Below are 13662 nucleotides of genomic sequence, written 5' to 3' on the forward strand. Positions count from 1 at the left end.
GAAAAACAGGACTCATACGGGACGTACTATCACACATGGTGGACCTGCGAGGTGGCCAAACAATTCTGGGTTATCATTTGTCATTTGTTGCCAATCTTCCTTTTTGGAAGGACGTTGCATCAGCCACACTGTGGTGAATCTTTGAAATGTTGGGAGAAAGAAGCCTTATTTGAGCTTTTCTCCTTACTTTATTGAAGTGTATAAAGTATACTTATATAAAGTATACAAGGAATACACACAGACACACAGAGTATACACACACACACACACACACATTTATACGTACATATATACATATATTTCCTGACAGTGAGAACAATTAACCAGTGGAACGACTTGCCTCCAGAAGCTATGAATGCTCCAACACTGGAAGTTTTTAAGAAGAGGTTGGATAACCAGTTGTCTGAAATGCTATAGCCCAGTGAAGACCTGCAGGATCCCTTCTAACTCCATTATTCTGTTACTCTGTTATATAAATCCATGCATACAAATATGCATCCGTATATATGATCAATAAGGTCATATAAAAGTATATAAAGAATATATGTGTATGTGTGTGTGTTAGTATATCTATAGAAAATCAACAAAGTAATAAAGTAATGATATATAGAAAATAATAAAGTATATTTTATACATTTACTATTACAAATTAATATTAATTATATTAATCTGCAATACAGTACTAATATGTGTAAAATATACTTTATTTATTACATAATAAAATATCTATACATATTATTAGCATTACAAATTAATATTATATTAATTATGTTTGTAAGTTTGTAATAATAATATTTATGAAATATACAAACATACACACAAAAATACTTTGTTTATATATATAAAATCAACAAAGTATGTGTGTGTATGTATGTATATTTCATAAATATTATTATTACAAACTTACAAATATAATTAATATTAATATTCGTGGATTAATAAATATTATTATTACAAACTTACAAATATAATTAATATTAATATTCGTGGATTAATAAATATTATTATTACAAACTTACAAATATAATTAATATTAATATCCATAGATTAATAAATATTATTATTAGAAACTTACAAATATAATTAATATTAATATCCATAGATTAATAAATATTATTACAAACTTACAAATATAATTAATATAATTAATATTAATATTCATAGATTTTCACGGGTGTAGGTATGCTGGTCTTGTTGTATTACGGGTCTTTTCCCGTGTAAGATTGATATTGTCTTGGCAACGTTTTCACGAGGTCTCACTCTCCATCCTCAGGCTGGTATTTTCGGCTTTGTGCTTGTGCGAGTAATGTGTGGTCTGAGCTGCTGCCTTTCTATAAATCTTGGTGCGGGGGTGTGGAGTGCTAGCTTTGTTGCTGTAAGTGGGTTGATTGGCTGTGTAGTTGCATCCTGGTTGATAGATGGAGTTGATGTTTGTAGATTGGTCAGCTGTTTCATATCATCCTGTGTGGCTGAGGTGCTTGCTTTGTGTCCGTTGTTCTTTTGTGTTGTAACGACCTGGGTGGTGGGTGGGGCTCGTTTGTTGACTAGAGCTTGTTTCCAGATGTCTGGTAGGCGGGAGGTATCATCACGTTTATTCATGTTGTGGGGGTGTTTCTCTATTTCGATAGCTTCCATAATTATTCTCTTGTTGAAGTGTTCAGTTTTGGAGATTAATTTGGTTCCTTCAAAATCAATTTCATGTCCTGTTGCTTTAAGGTGCTGGATAAAGAAGGAAGTTTTTTCTTTGTTTCTGACTGCGTACATTGGACAAACTAATAGGAATCTCAATCTTACATGGGAAAAGACCTGAATACAAGAAGACTACACATGTGAAAATCTACGAATATATATATCTTTATTACTTTGTTGATTTTCTATAATATTAATATATTTTATATTATATTACATATACATACATACATATAATTGCATTGATGATAGATGATAGATAGATAGATAGATAGATAGATAGATAGATAGATAGATAGATAGATAGAAATAGATTAAATAGACAGACAGACAGATAGATAGATAGATATGGATTGATTAAATAGACAGGTAGATAGGTAGATTGATATAGATTAGATAGATAGAGATAGATTAGATAGATAGATAGATAGATAGATAGATAGATAGATGATAGATAGATGATAGATAGATAGATAGATAGATAGATAGATAGATAGAGATAGGTTAGATAGATAGATAGATAGATAGATAGATAGATAGATAGATAGATAGATAGATAGATAGATAGACAGACAGATAGATAAATTGATAGATAGATAGATAGATTTATCAAGAACAGTATAGGGTTTCCTGCCTAGGCAGGGGTTGGATTAGAAGACCTCCAAGGTCCCGTCCAACTCTGCTATTGTGTTGATATAGATTAGATAGATATAGATTAGATAGATAGATAGATAGAGATAGGTTAAACAGATAGATAGATAGATTAATAGATAGATGATAGATAGATAGATAGTTATAGATTAAATTGATAGATAGACAGACAGAGGGATAGATAGATAGATAGATAGATAGATAGATAGATAGATAGATAGATAGATAGATTAAATAGACAGATAGGTAGGTAGGTAGATTGATATAGATTAGATAGATAGATATAGGATAGACAGACAGACAGACAGATAGATAGATAGATTAAATAGACAGATAGGTAGGTTGGTAGATTGATAGAGATTAGATAGATAGATAGATAGATAGATAGATAGATAGATAGATAGATAGATATAGGATGGATAGATAGATAGATAGATAGATAGATAGATAGATAGATAGATAGATAGATAGATAGATTTGTCTGGAACGGTATAGGGTTTCCTGCCTAGGCAGGGGGTTGGATTGAAGACCTCCAGGGTCCCTTCCAACTCTGCTATTGTATTGATATAGATTAGATAGATATAGATTAGATAGATAGATGATAGATAGATAGATAGATAGATAGATATTAAATAGATAGACAGAAAGATATAGATTAGATAGATAGATAGATAGATAGATAGATAGATAGATAGATAGATAGATAGATAGATAGATAGATAGATAGATAGATAGATAGATAGAGGTTAAATAGATAGATAGACATATAGAGATAGATAGATAGATAGATAGATAGATAGATAGATAGATAGATAGATAGATAGATAGATAGACAGACAGACAGACAGACAGACAGACAGACAGACAGATATAGATGAGACAGAGAGAGAGAGAAACAGACAGACAGACAGACAGAATATATATATATTTAAAATCCTTTTTCACCCTTAGGGATGGTGTGTGTCTTCCTCGATTTATATATATTTTCATGCAGATACACGCACGCATGCACGCACATACGCTGACTCGACATATTAAAAACAACCGGAGCCAAGCGGGTTCAAACTGCAGAAGAGGCGGCCCGGAGCAAAGCACCTTTTCCCTTGCCGCTCCGGCCGGGGCGCCGCAGGTGAGTTTCCGAAAAGCCAAAAGTTTCGCTCGGGGAATCGGACGCGGCTGCTCGGCGGCGCCTGGCTCCTTTTGACAGCCCCTCATTAAGGGGTGTGGAGGAAATGCAGGGACGGTGAAAGGGGAGCAGAGCCTTATCGCCCTCGATCGCCGGAGGGATTAAAAGGGGGAGGAGCTGCCCGTTCAGGGCCAGGAGGGGGGGTGATGGAGGCATGCCTCCCTCCGCTATAAAAGCCCAGGTACACCAACGCGAAGGCTTCACGCGGGGTCTTTGCAGCCCATTCGCCGGAGGAGCCATGGATGGTCTTCCCGGTTTGGCTTTCCTCCTCCTGGGCTATTCCGCCTTTGCAGCCGCAGCCTCGGAAGGTGAGTCTTCTTCCAGCGTGGATTTTCCGAGATGCTGCATTTATTTCTTTTGCAAAGAATATTTTTCCCCTCCCTCTTGCAAAATCCTGCTTTTCGGAAGCGCCCTTGGAAGTCGGAAGAAAGCTGGGTGACTAAGCCCACTGGGGACAGGAGGGGGTTGGGGGGCAGTGTTTATTTTCAGGGGTTTTTACGCAGATTCGGACTGAGCTGGGCTGGTGGTGTGTGGGTTTCTCCTGCGTGGGGCTGCGTCGTCCTGGGACGTTTGCTCCCGAGCTTAGCGTGGAATCTTGGACTCCGCGTTGCCAAGAAGTCCCGCGATCTCTAGTTTGATTCCTCTCCAGCTGCCGCTGTAATGATCCGTCACCTCGATTCTCCGCAGTAGCTGTAACCGCGCAATGCTGTCACGATGCGCCTTGCATCAGATTTCTCCCTGGAGAGAAAGAAAAGAAAGAGAGGGAGAGACGGAGGGAGGAAGAGAGAATGAAAGAGAGAAAGAGAGAGAGAGAAAAGAAAAAAAAGAGAAAGATGGAAAGAAAAAGAAAGAACGAGAGAGAGAGAAATGAGAGTGAAAGAAAGAAAGAAAAAGAAAAGAGAGAGAAAGAAAAAGAGGGAAAGAAAAAGAGAGAAAGAGGGAGAAAAAGAGAAAAAGGGAGAGAAAGAGAAAAAGGGAGAGAAAGAAAGGGAGGGAGAGGAAGAGAGAAAGAAAGAACGAGAGAGAGAAAGAAAAAGAAAAAGAAAAAGAGAGAGAAAGAAAAAGAGAAAGTGAGGAAGAGAAAGAAAGAAAAAGAAAGAAAGAGGGAAAGAAAAAGAAAGAGAGAAAGAAAGAAAGAGAGAAAAATAAAAAAGGAGAGAGAGAGAGAGAGGGAGGGAGAAAGAGGGAGGGAGAGAAACAGAGAAAGAGGGAGTGGACGGGAGGGAGAAGGAGAGAGAGAGAGAGACTGAGACTGAGTGACACTAAGACTTTGCTAAAAGCTCTCCTTGATATTTTTTTCCAAGTATTGGCCCAAATATTTCTGGATTTTTTTTAAAAAAAACCCAATCAATCTCAATCAAAATAGAGCTGAAAGGGACCTTGGAGGTCTTCTAGTCCAGGAGACTATAGTATTTCAGATAAGTGACTGTCCAGTCTCTTCTTAAAAACCTCCAGAGATGGAGTGGCCATGATTTCTGGTGGCAAGCTGTTCCAATAGTAGTAACTGTGAGAGGGATCTTGGAGTTCTAGTGGACAACCATTTAAATATGAGCCAGCAGTGTGCAGCAGCTGCCAAAAAAGCCAACACAGTTTTAGGCTGCATCAATAGAGGGATAGAATCAAGATCAAGATCACGTGAAGGGTTAATACCACTTTATAATGTCTTGGTAAGGCCACACTTGGAATACTGCATTCAGTTTTAGTCACCACGATGTAGAAAAGATGTAGAGACTCTAGAAAGAGTGCAGAGAAGAGCAACAAAGAGGATCAGGGGACTGGAGGCTAAAACATATGAAGAACGGTTGCAGGAACTGGGTAGGTCTAGTTTAATGAAAAGAAGGACCAGGGGAGACATGATAGCAGTGTTCCAATATCTCAGGGGTTGCCACAAAGAAGAGGGAGTCAAACTATTCTCCAAAGCACCTGAGGGTAGAACAAGAAGCAATGGGTGGAAACTAATCAAGGAGAGAAGCAACTTAGAACTGAGGAGAAACTTCCTGACAGTTAGAACAATTAATCAGTGGAACAAAAGTTGCCTCCAGAAGTTGTGAAGGCTCCATCACTGGAAGTCTTTAAGAAGATGTTGGATAGCCATTTGTCTGAAATGGTATAGGGTTTCCTGCCTAGGCAAGGGGTTGGACTAGAAGATCTCCAAGCTCCCTTCCAACTCTGCTATTGTATTGTATTGTACTGCTTAATTGTCCTCACTGTTAGGAAGTTTCTTCTTCATTCCTGGTCGCTTCTCTCTTTGATGAGTTTCCATCCATTCTTTCTTCTGGTGCTTTGGAGAATACGTTGACCACCACCCCTTCTTTGTGGCAGCCCCTCAAAATACTGGAATACTGCTATCATGTCCCCCTACTGATATACCGATTGATATAAACATCAACTGAAACCTAAACGACCATTTGAGCATGAAAGATGGTGTGAGGCAGACTTCTTTCGTTACGTGCAAAAAGTCCCAAGTTCAGGGACAGGTTGAAAAACATGCAAAAAAGCAAATGTCTATGGAGATTCTCCGTCATCCAGGTCATGGTTATCCCAAAGGTGTTTTTTTTTCAAGAGGCAACTGGACTTTCTGGTTTTCCTTTGAAGACGTTTCACTTCTCCCCCAAGAAGCTTCTTCTGCTCTGACTGGATGGTGGGGAAGGATTTATACTCCTTGCAGATAGCTTCTCATTATTGTAAGGAATATAAATCCTTCCCTTCCCCAGGTAAGGAAAGAAGAAATGATACCAAATTATATTTGGGTTTATGGAAATACCATCCCAAGGAAACGTAAACCGAGATTTGAAAGAGACACCTACAACAATAGAAAAAGAAAGGGAGAGAGAATGAAAGGAAGGCGGGGGGAAAGAAGAAAGAGGTAAGGAGAGGAGGATGGAAGGGAGAGGAAGAGAAGGAGAGAGGATAGGAAGGGGAAGGGGAAGAGTAGGAGAAAGGGAAGGGAAGAAGGAAGGGGAAGGAGAGGAGGAAGGAAAAAAGTAGAGAAGGGAGGGAGGGTGAAAAGAAAGGGAAAGGAGAGGAGGGTGGAAGGGAGAGAAAGAGAAGGAGAGAGGGTAGGAAGGGGAAGAGGAAGAGTAGGAGAAAGGGAAGGGAAGGAGGAAGGGGAAGGAGAGGAGGAAGGAAGGAAGTAGAGAAGGGAGGAAGGGTGAAAAGAAAGGAAAAGGAGAGGAGGATGGAAGGGAGAGGAAGAGAAGGAGAGAGGGTAGGAAGGGGAAGAGTAGGAGTAGGAGAAAGGGAAGGGAAGAAGGAAGGGGAAGGAGAGGATGAAGGAAGGAAGTAGAGAAGGGAGGGAGGGTGAAAAGAAAGGAAAAGGAGAGGAGGATGGAAGGGAGAGAAAGAGAAGGAGAGGGTAGGAAGGGGAAGGGGAAGAGTAGGAGTAGGAGAAAGGGAAAGGAAGAAGGAAGGGGAAGGAGAGGAGGAAGGAAGGAAGTAGAGAAGGGAGGGAGGGTGAAAAGAAAGGAAAAGGAGAAGAGGGTGGAAGGGAGAGAAAGAGAAGGAGAGAGGGTAGGAAGGGGAAGAGTAAGAGTAGGAGAAAGGGAAGGGAAGAAGGAAGGGGAAGGAGAAGAGGAAGGAAAAAAGTAGAGAAGGGAGGGAGGGTGAAAAGAAAGGGAAAGGAGAGGAGGATGGAAGGGAGAGAAAGGGAAGGAGAGGGTAGGAAGGGGAAGGGGAAGAGTAGGAGTAGGAGAAAGGGAAAGGAAGAAAGAAGGGGAAGGAGAGGAGGAAGGAAGGAAGTAGAGAAGGGAGGGAGGGAGAAAAGTAAGGGAAAATAAGATGGTGTTACAACAGGAGGAAGGGATGATAAATAAAGCAACCCAAACTGTATATTATAAGCTATTAAATGAAATAACAAATATATAAGAATGACAACTGAAAAGAATAATAATAATGAAAATGGTACGTAAAAGAATAAAAAATAATAAATTGGGGGGGGAAAGAAAAAGAAAAAAGCACTTTTGAGACCACCATCCCCCCCGCCCCCAAAAGCAAGTAATGGGAAGAAGTGGGAGAAAGAATCTCTTCTCTAGAATAGATAAGAGATGAGTCAGATTTGGGGGGGGGGGGATCATTTCATATGACCAAAAACCCAACAGCATTTTTTTGTCGTTGGTGCTTGAAATTAAATCAGAGCTGGCTATTTTTCATGAGTTCAACCCTGAAATGAATTCTGCAGAAAAAGGGTGGATATGCAAATTACACCCATTGACTGACCGACTGTCCATTCCTCCCTCTGATGTTAGCATTATAAAATTGGGAGGTGATAGATAAATCAGACTAGAGCCGATGGGTTTGAGCACAGCTGGAGAGATTTGCATAAAAGTCAGCAAAGCCTTTTTAATTGGCTTCCTATGCAACACAGAGACGTTTCCCCCAAGTTGGTGGTTAAAACATGGTTGCAAGAATTGGGTATGTCTAGTGTAATGAAAAGAAGGACTTGGGGTGACCTTACAGCAACCTTCCAATATCTCAGGGGCTGCCCCAAAGAAGAGGGAGTCAAACTATTCTCCAAGGCATCTGAGGGTAGGACAAGAAGCAATGGGTGGAAACTAATTAAGGAGAGAAGCAACTTAGAACTAAGGAGAAATTCCCTGACGTGAGAACACTTAAATCAGTGGAACGATTTGCCTCCAGAAGTTGTGAATGCTCCCAACACTGGAAGTTTTTAAGATGTTGGAGAACCTTTTGTCTTTAGCATTATAAGGTCCCTTGCTTGAGCAGGGGGTTGGACTAGAAGACATCCACAGTCCCTTCCAATTCTGTTATTCATTTATGAACAAAATAGCCAAGTTTTCATCCCACCCACCCAGTGTGAAATTTGGACTGAGCTGTCAGAAAAAGTTGCCAACTTGGCTGCCCAAATTTGAGATGAATGTATCCAGTTTAACATCAGTTCCCAATTTATTGATTTAGAAATATATTTTATACTGTTCGGATTCCTTCATTTGTGAGTGTTTTATGACTGCAAGTTATTTCATAAGACATCTACGGACTGGCCATTATCCAGAGTGCCTCCGTTAACTTAACTCTGTCACTTTATCCATGTTTACCCGCAAGGAAGTTTCACGGTGTGAAATGTACTGGCCTGATTATGTTTGAAGCTTGCAGCCTAAATTCCTGAGAAGCGTGTTTCGGTTTTTAAAAATTTTTTTTAAAAAAGCTTATCTTGATATGCCAGTATTGTTTAGACAGTTAGAAGAAAGGTTTGTCTTGTTTTTCTTGGATCGAGAAAAGTAATTCTTGAATAAATAACTAATCTTGTCAATAGCAGCTTGGCAAAAACACAGAAGTATATTATAAATATCTGTGAATATGTTTAAATTAGAAAGGAGGATGCAAAAATCAGGGCACAGAACTGGAGGAGGTTGAGAATAAAAGGAGAAATGGATTAAATTCTGCCTTAATAGAAATAGAAATGTCATATCTTATTATACTACTTTGAGTCTCCTGCTTGAGCAGGGCGTTGGATAAGAAGACCTCCAAATTCCCTTCCCACTCTGTTATTCTGATGTTAATATAATATACTATAATATAGTGTAGTATAGTGTTGTATAATCTTCTCTTCATTTCATTTCATATTATTTCATTTACTCTACTCTACTCTACTCTACTCTACTCTACTCTACTCTACTCTACTCCCTAATTAATTTCTTAGTAGTTAGCCAATCAATATAGACCCAGTATCACTTTATCCGTTTGCCTATTTTATTTGCATTCTTGTTTGCTTTTTAATTTTTTTTCAAAGTAACTCAACAAAGCCCGGGAAATAAATTAACCACAAAAACATTTCCAATTCGGCATAAAAATGCAAAAGGACAATATGGCAATCAGTGCTTGAACTATGCACAACAATTGTTCTGTCTCTCTTGTACAGTGTATTAAAAAGTCCTAGAACTATATAAAATATTTGTCATTGCCTCTAAGGCAGTTAAAATTTAGAAAACCAAAACTAAGGAATATTAAGTTGTCATATCGTACATCTCAAGGGTGGCTCAGTGGCTAAAATGCTGGGCTTGTCAATCAAAAAGTTTGGCTGTTTGACAGTTCGAATCCCTAGCGCCGGGTAACGGAGTGAGCTCCCGTTACTTGTCCCAGCTTCTGCCAAACTAGCAGTTCAAAAGGATGTAAAAATAAAAGTAGAAAAAATAGGAACCACCTTTGGTGGGAAGGGAACAGCGCTCCGTGCGCCCTCGGTGTTGAGTCATGCAGGCCACATGACCACGGAGACGTCTTCGGACAGCGCTGGCTCTTTGGCTTTAAAACGGAGATGAGCACCGCCCCCTAGAGTCGGAAACAACTAGCACATACTATGTGGGAAGGGAACCTTTATCTTTATCATATTGTATGTCATTGCCTCTGAGTCCCTTGCTGACAGTTGTCGTGTAAATGCCAATTTGTCATCGGCATTTAACCATGAGGACTAGTTCCTTTTCCAGCGAATGCGAAAGATTTTATCTAAGGCTTTTCTGGAGTCCTATCAAGCTTTTCAAACTAACAGAAGAGAAGGGAGGGGAAAAAAACACCTTATCAACTTTTCCTCTTGGCTTATAAGCTTTGTAAGGGCTGTAAAAACATTGGAAATGAACCTTGTCATTCAGATACAGAGATCTAAACAAACATTAACCAGTGAAGACAAAAAAGGAAAGATTATTAAAAGCCGATTAACAACTAAGGACAGGTTCATAAACATGGAGATCAGAAAGTTTCCGCTTTGGAAAAAGACAAAACAACATTCAAATTGTAAATATATTTTAAATCATGGCAAAAGCAAGCAACTAAATCAAAATAGCATGGCCAAAGCTTTCCTTAGTGGAGCATTTTGTTTTCATGGATACTCCTGAAAGGCTTAAAATAGTGTTTCTTAACCTTGGCAACTTTAAGATGTGTGGGTTTAGCTCCCAGAATTAAATTAAATTATGCTGGGGAATTCTGGGAGTTGAAGTACATGCACTTTAAATTTGAGGATTTAAAATGTTGTTTGAGGAATTCTGGGAATTAAAATTCACACAACGTAAACCATGCTTGCTGGGAAATTCTGGGAGTTGAAGTCTACATAATTAAAACCTGCTTGCTAGGGAATTCTGAGAGTTGAAGTCCACACAACTTAAAACATACTTGCTGAGGAATTCTGGGAATTGAAGTCCACACAACGTAAACCTGCTTGCTGGGGAATTCTGGGAGTTGAAGTCTACACAGCTTAAAACATATTTGCTGAGGAATTCTGGGAGTGAAGTCTACATAATTTAAACCTGCTTGCTAGGGAATTCTGAGAGTTGAAGTCCACACAACTTAAACCTGCTTGCTGGGGAATTCTGGGAGTTGAAGTCTACACAGCTTAAAACATACTTGCTGAGGAATTCTGGGAGTTGAAGTCTACATAATTTAAACCTGCTTGCTGGGGAATTCTGGGAGTTGAAGTCTACACAGCTTAAAACATACTTGCTGAGGAATTCTGGGAGTTGAAGTCTACATAATTTAAACCTGCTTGCTGGGGAATTCTGGGAGTTGAAGTCTACATAGCTTAAAACCTGCTTGCTGGGGAATTCTGGGAGTTGAAGTCCACCCAACTTAAAAATCTCAAGGTTAAGAAAGTGGTATCCAGCCGTGATCCCTCAATGCCATTACTGACAGCTTTTTCTTCTATGGATTTACCAAATCTTTTTTTAAAACTGGGACCACTCACTGTTGCAAATTCCCCGTCTTAATAAAGGACCACAGTTTTCTTTTTAATCCACTCCAAAGCTACAAAACCATTTTGCATTTTACAAAACCACTGTAAATACCCCATCACTGGAGGTTTTAAGAAGAGACTGGACAGTCACTTGTCTGAAATGGTAAAGGTCCATGATCGCTAACCCATGGCACGTGTGCTACAGGTGGCCCGCTGAGCCCTCTCCGCAGGCACGCCAGCCGTCACGCCAGCCCAGCCCAGCTCCACCATGCATGCATGGATGCAGGACTCCCGCTGGCAAGCTAGTCTTCGGTTCTCTGCAACGCATGCGGGGTGGCGGTGCTCGCGTTGCATTTTGGGACCTTGCGTGCCCCCCTCCACCCAATTTTGGGCCTGGAAGGCCTCCTGCATCAACCTGGAAACCAAAAATGGGCAAGGAGAAGGCAGGGGGCATGCGCGGCAAGGTGCTTGCATTGCGTTGGAGTTTCACGCAGGCTTTGGGCACTACAATTACATCACTGGTATAGATTCTGGTATAGGTTGAGCAGGGGGCTGGACTAGAAGACCTCCAAGATCCATTCTCTTCTGTTTTGCTCTCTTCTGTTCTGTTCTATTCTATTCTATGAATAAACCATGGCTTAAGAGAGCATATGGTTTTTGAGTATATCATTGATTGACTGGGAATAACTGAATATTGCTTAAAAAGAATAAAATTGCTCTTTTTTAAAAAAAACATATATTTTTATTGTTTACATATAAATATATTGAATACGGTGTAATTGTCCTGGCACTCCACTTGCCATGAAACAAAGGTTAAAAAACAAATAACATGTATACTATTTTAAACAGTGTTCGTGTTGTATGGTTATCTTTGACCATCATATTCTAAAATGTCAACTTATCTATCATTCTAATACCTGCATTCTAATACCTACATAGCATCTCTTTCCATGTATAGTGTAGCCTTTATTGTCATTGTACAAAATAAATACAACGGAATTGGTTAAGGAGTTTCCAACTAAAGTGATTAAAATGGAGTGAAATTGCCCTTAAACTCCTAGCAAAGCATAAATCTCAGGATCTAGGATTAACACGGGTACAAAACGTGGGGAGACCACAAAAAGAAGCACGCTCTGCTTGAGAGGCCATAATTCAACAAAATACAAAACATCTGCACACACCCTTGGCTTATCTTGATCTTAAATTAGGACACCCCCAGCCCTAAACCCTCTTGGGAATTGCATTGAATATCTCTTGTCTCTCAGGAAGTCTTGAAAGTCCATTTCCGCTTATCAAACCAAGTTGGAACAGCAGCTAAAAATACAGGAGAAATTTTTGGCTTGGAACTCATCCGAGGCTCTTAGCTTTTATTCAAAGCGTCCCTTTGCTGCTCTAATGTTGCTCTGTAATGACTCAGGAATTGTATCCCAGAACTGCCTTTAGGTTTTATATTTGGGAGATTTTCATCTAAATTCTTTCCCCCAATTCTTTAAGCGACCTGTTTCCTCATCTCCATAGGGTCTCCTGCTTGAGCAGTGGGTTGGACTAGAAGACCTCCAAGGTCCCTTCCAATTCTATTTTTCTGTTATTCACCCCTTGCCAAGGATGGTAGACTACAACTCCCATTAATGAAAAGAAGGACTAGGGGAGACATGATAGGCAGTCTTCCAATATCTCAGGGGTTGCCCCAAAGAAGAGAGAGTCAAACTATTCTCCAAGGCACCTGAGAGCAGGACAAGAAGCAATGGTGGAAACTAATCAAGGAGAGAAGCAACTTAGAACTGAGGAGAAATTCCCCGACAGTTAGAACAATTAATCAGTGGAACAGAAGTTGCCTCCAGAAGATGTGAATGCCCCAACACTGGAAGTCTTTAAGAAGAAGTTGGATAGCCATTTGTCTGGAATGCTATAGGGTTTCCTGCCTAGGCAGGGGGTTGGGCTAGAAGACCTCCAAGGTCCCTTGCAACTCTGCTATTGTATTGTATTGTTCCTAGCCTATCTTGACTAGAGGTGAAGTCCACCAAGTTTGGTGGCCTTCAGGTGCAGATGGGACTGATTCAGTCTTAGGCGGAGTGAAGAATGATTGGGGCATTGGAAATTATCTAACCAGGTTGTGAGTGCAAAGGTCATCCCCTCTTCTCATGGTGTTTACATGCTGCATTACTAATTTGAGTTAATGAGTGAGTGGGGGAGTTGCCCCTCCCATCAACCTTTCCCCTATGCTGTACCAAGCACAACCATGAGGTCTGGTTTCAGTCTTTCCGTGAATAAGCAGGTGTTTCCAGCACAGAGCTGGTCTGGGTCATCACAATATAGAAAAGATGTGGAGACTCTAGAAAGAGTGCAGAGAAGAGCAACAAAGAGGATTAGGACTGGAGACTAAAACATATGAAGAATGGTTGCAGGAACTGGATATGTCTAGTTTGATGAAAAGAAGGACTAGGGGAGACATGATAGCAGTGTT

General features: G+C 40.1%; 1 protein-coding gene across 1 annotated transcript in view; it reads left to right on the forward strand.

Annotated features, from left to right (window-relative positions):
- The first annotated feature begins 3701 nt into the window (after positions 1–3701).
- CA4 (carbonic anhydrase 4) overlaps positions 3702–13662 on the forward strand; it is a 43306-nt gene continuing 33345 nt past the window's right edge. The window contains exon 1 of the mRNA XM_081945488.1: positions 3702–3834. Coding sequence (XP_081801614.1) covers positions 3765–3834 — 70 coding nt within the window. The 5' untranslated portion in view covers positions 3702–3764. The remainder of the gene's footprint in view (positions 3835–13662) is intronic.

The sequence above is a fragment of the Natrix helvetica genome (assembly GCF_964273705.1).
Source record: "Natrix helvetica genome assembly, chromosome: 2".
In the NCBI taxonomy this organism is placed as follows: Eukaryota; Metazoa; Chordata; class Lepidosauria; order Squamata; family Natricidae; genus Natrix; species Natrix helvetica.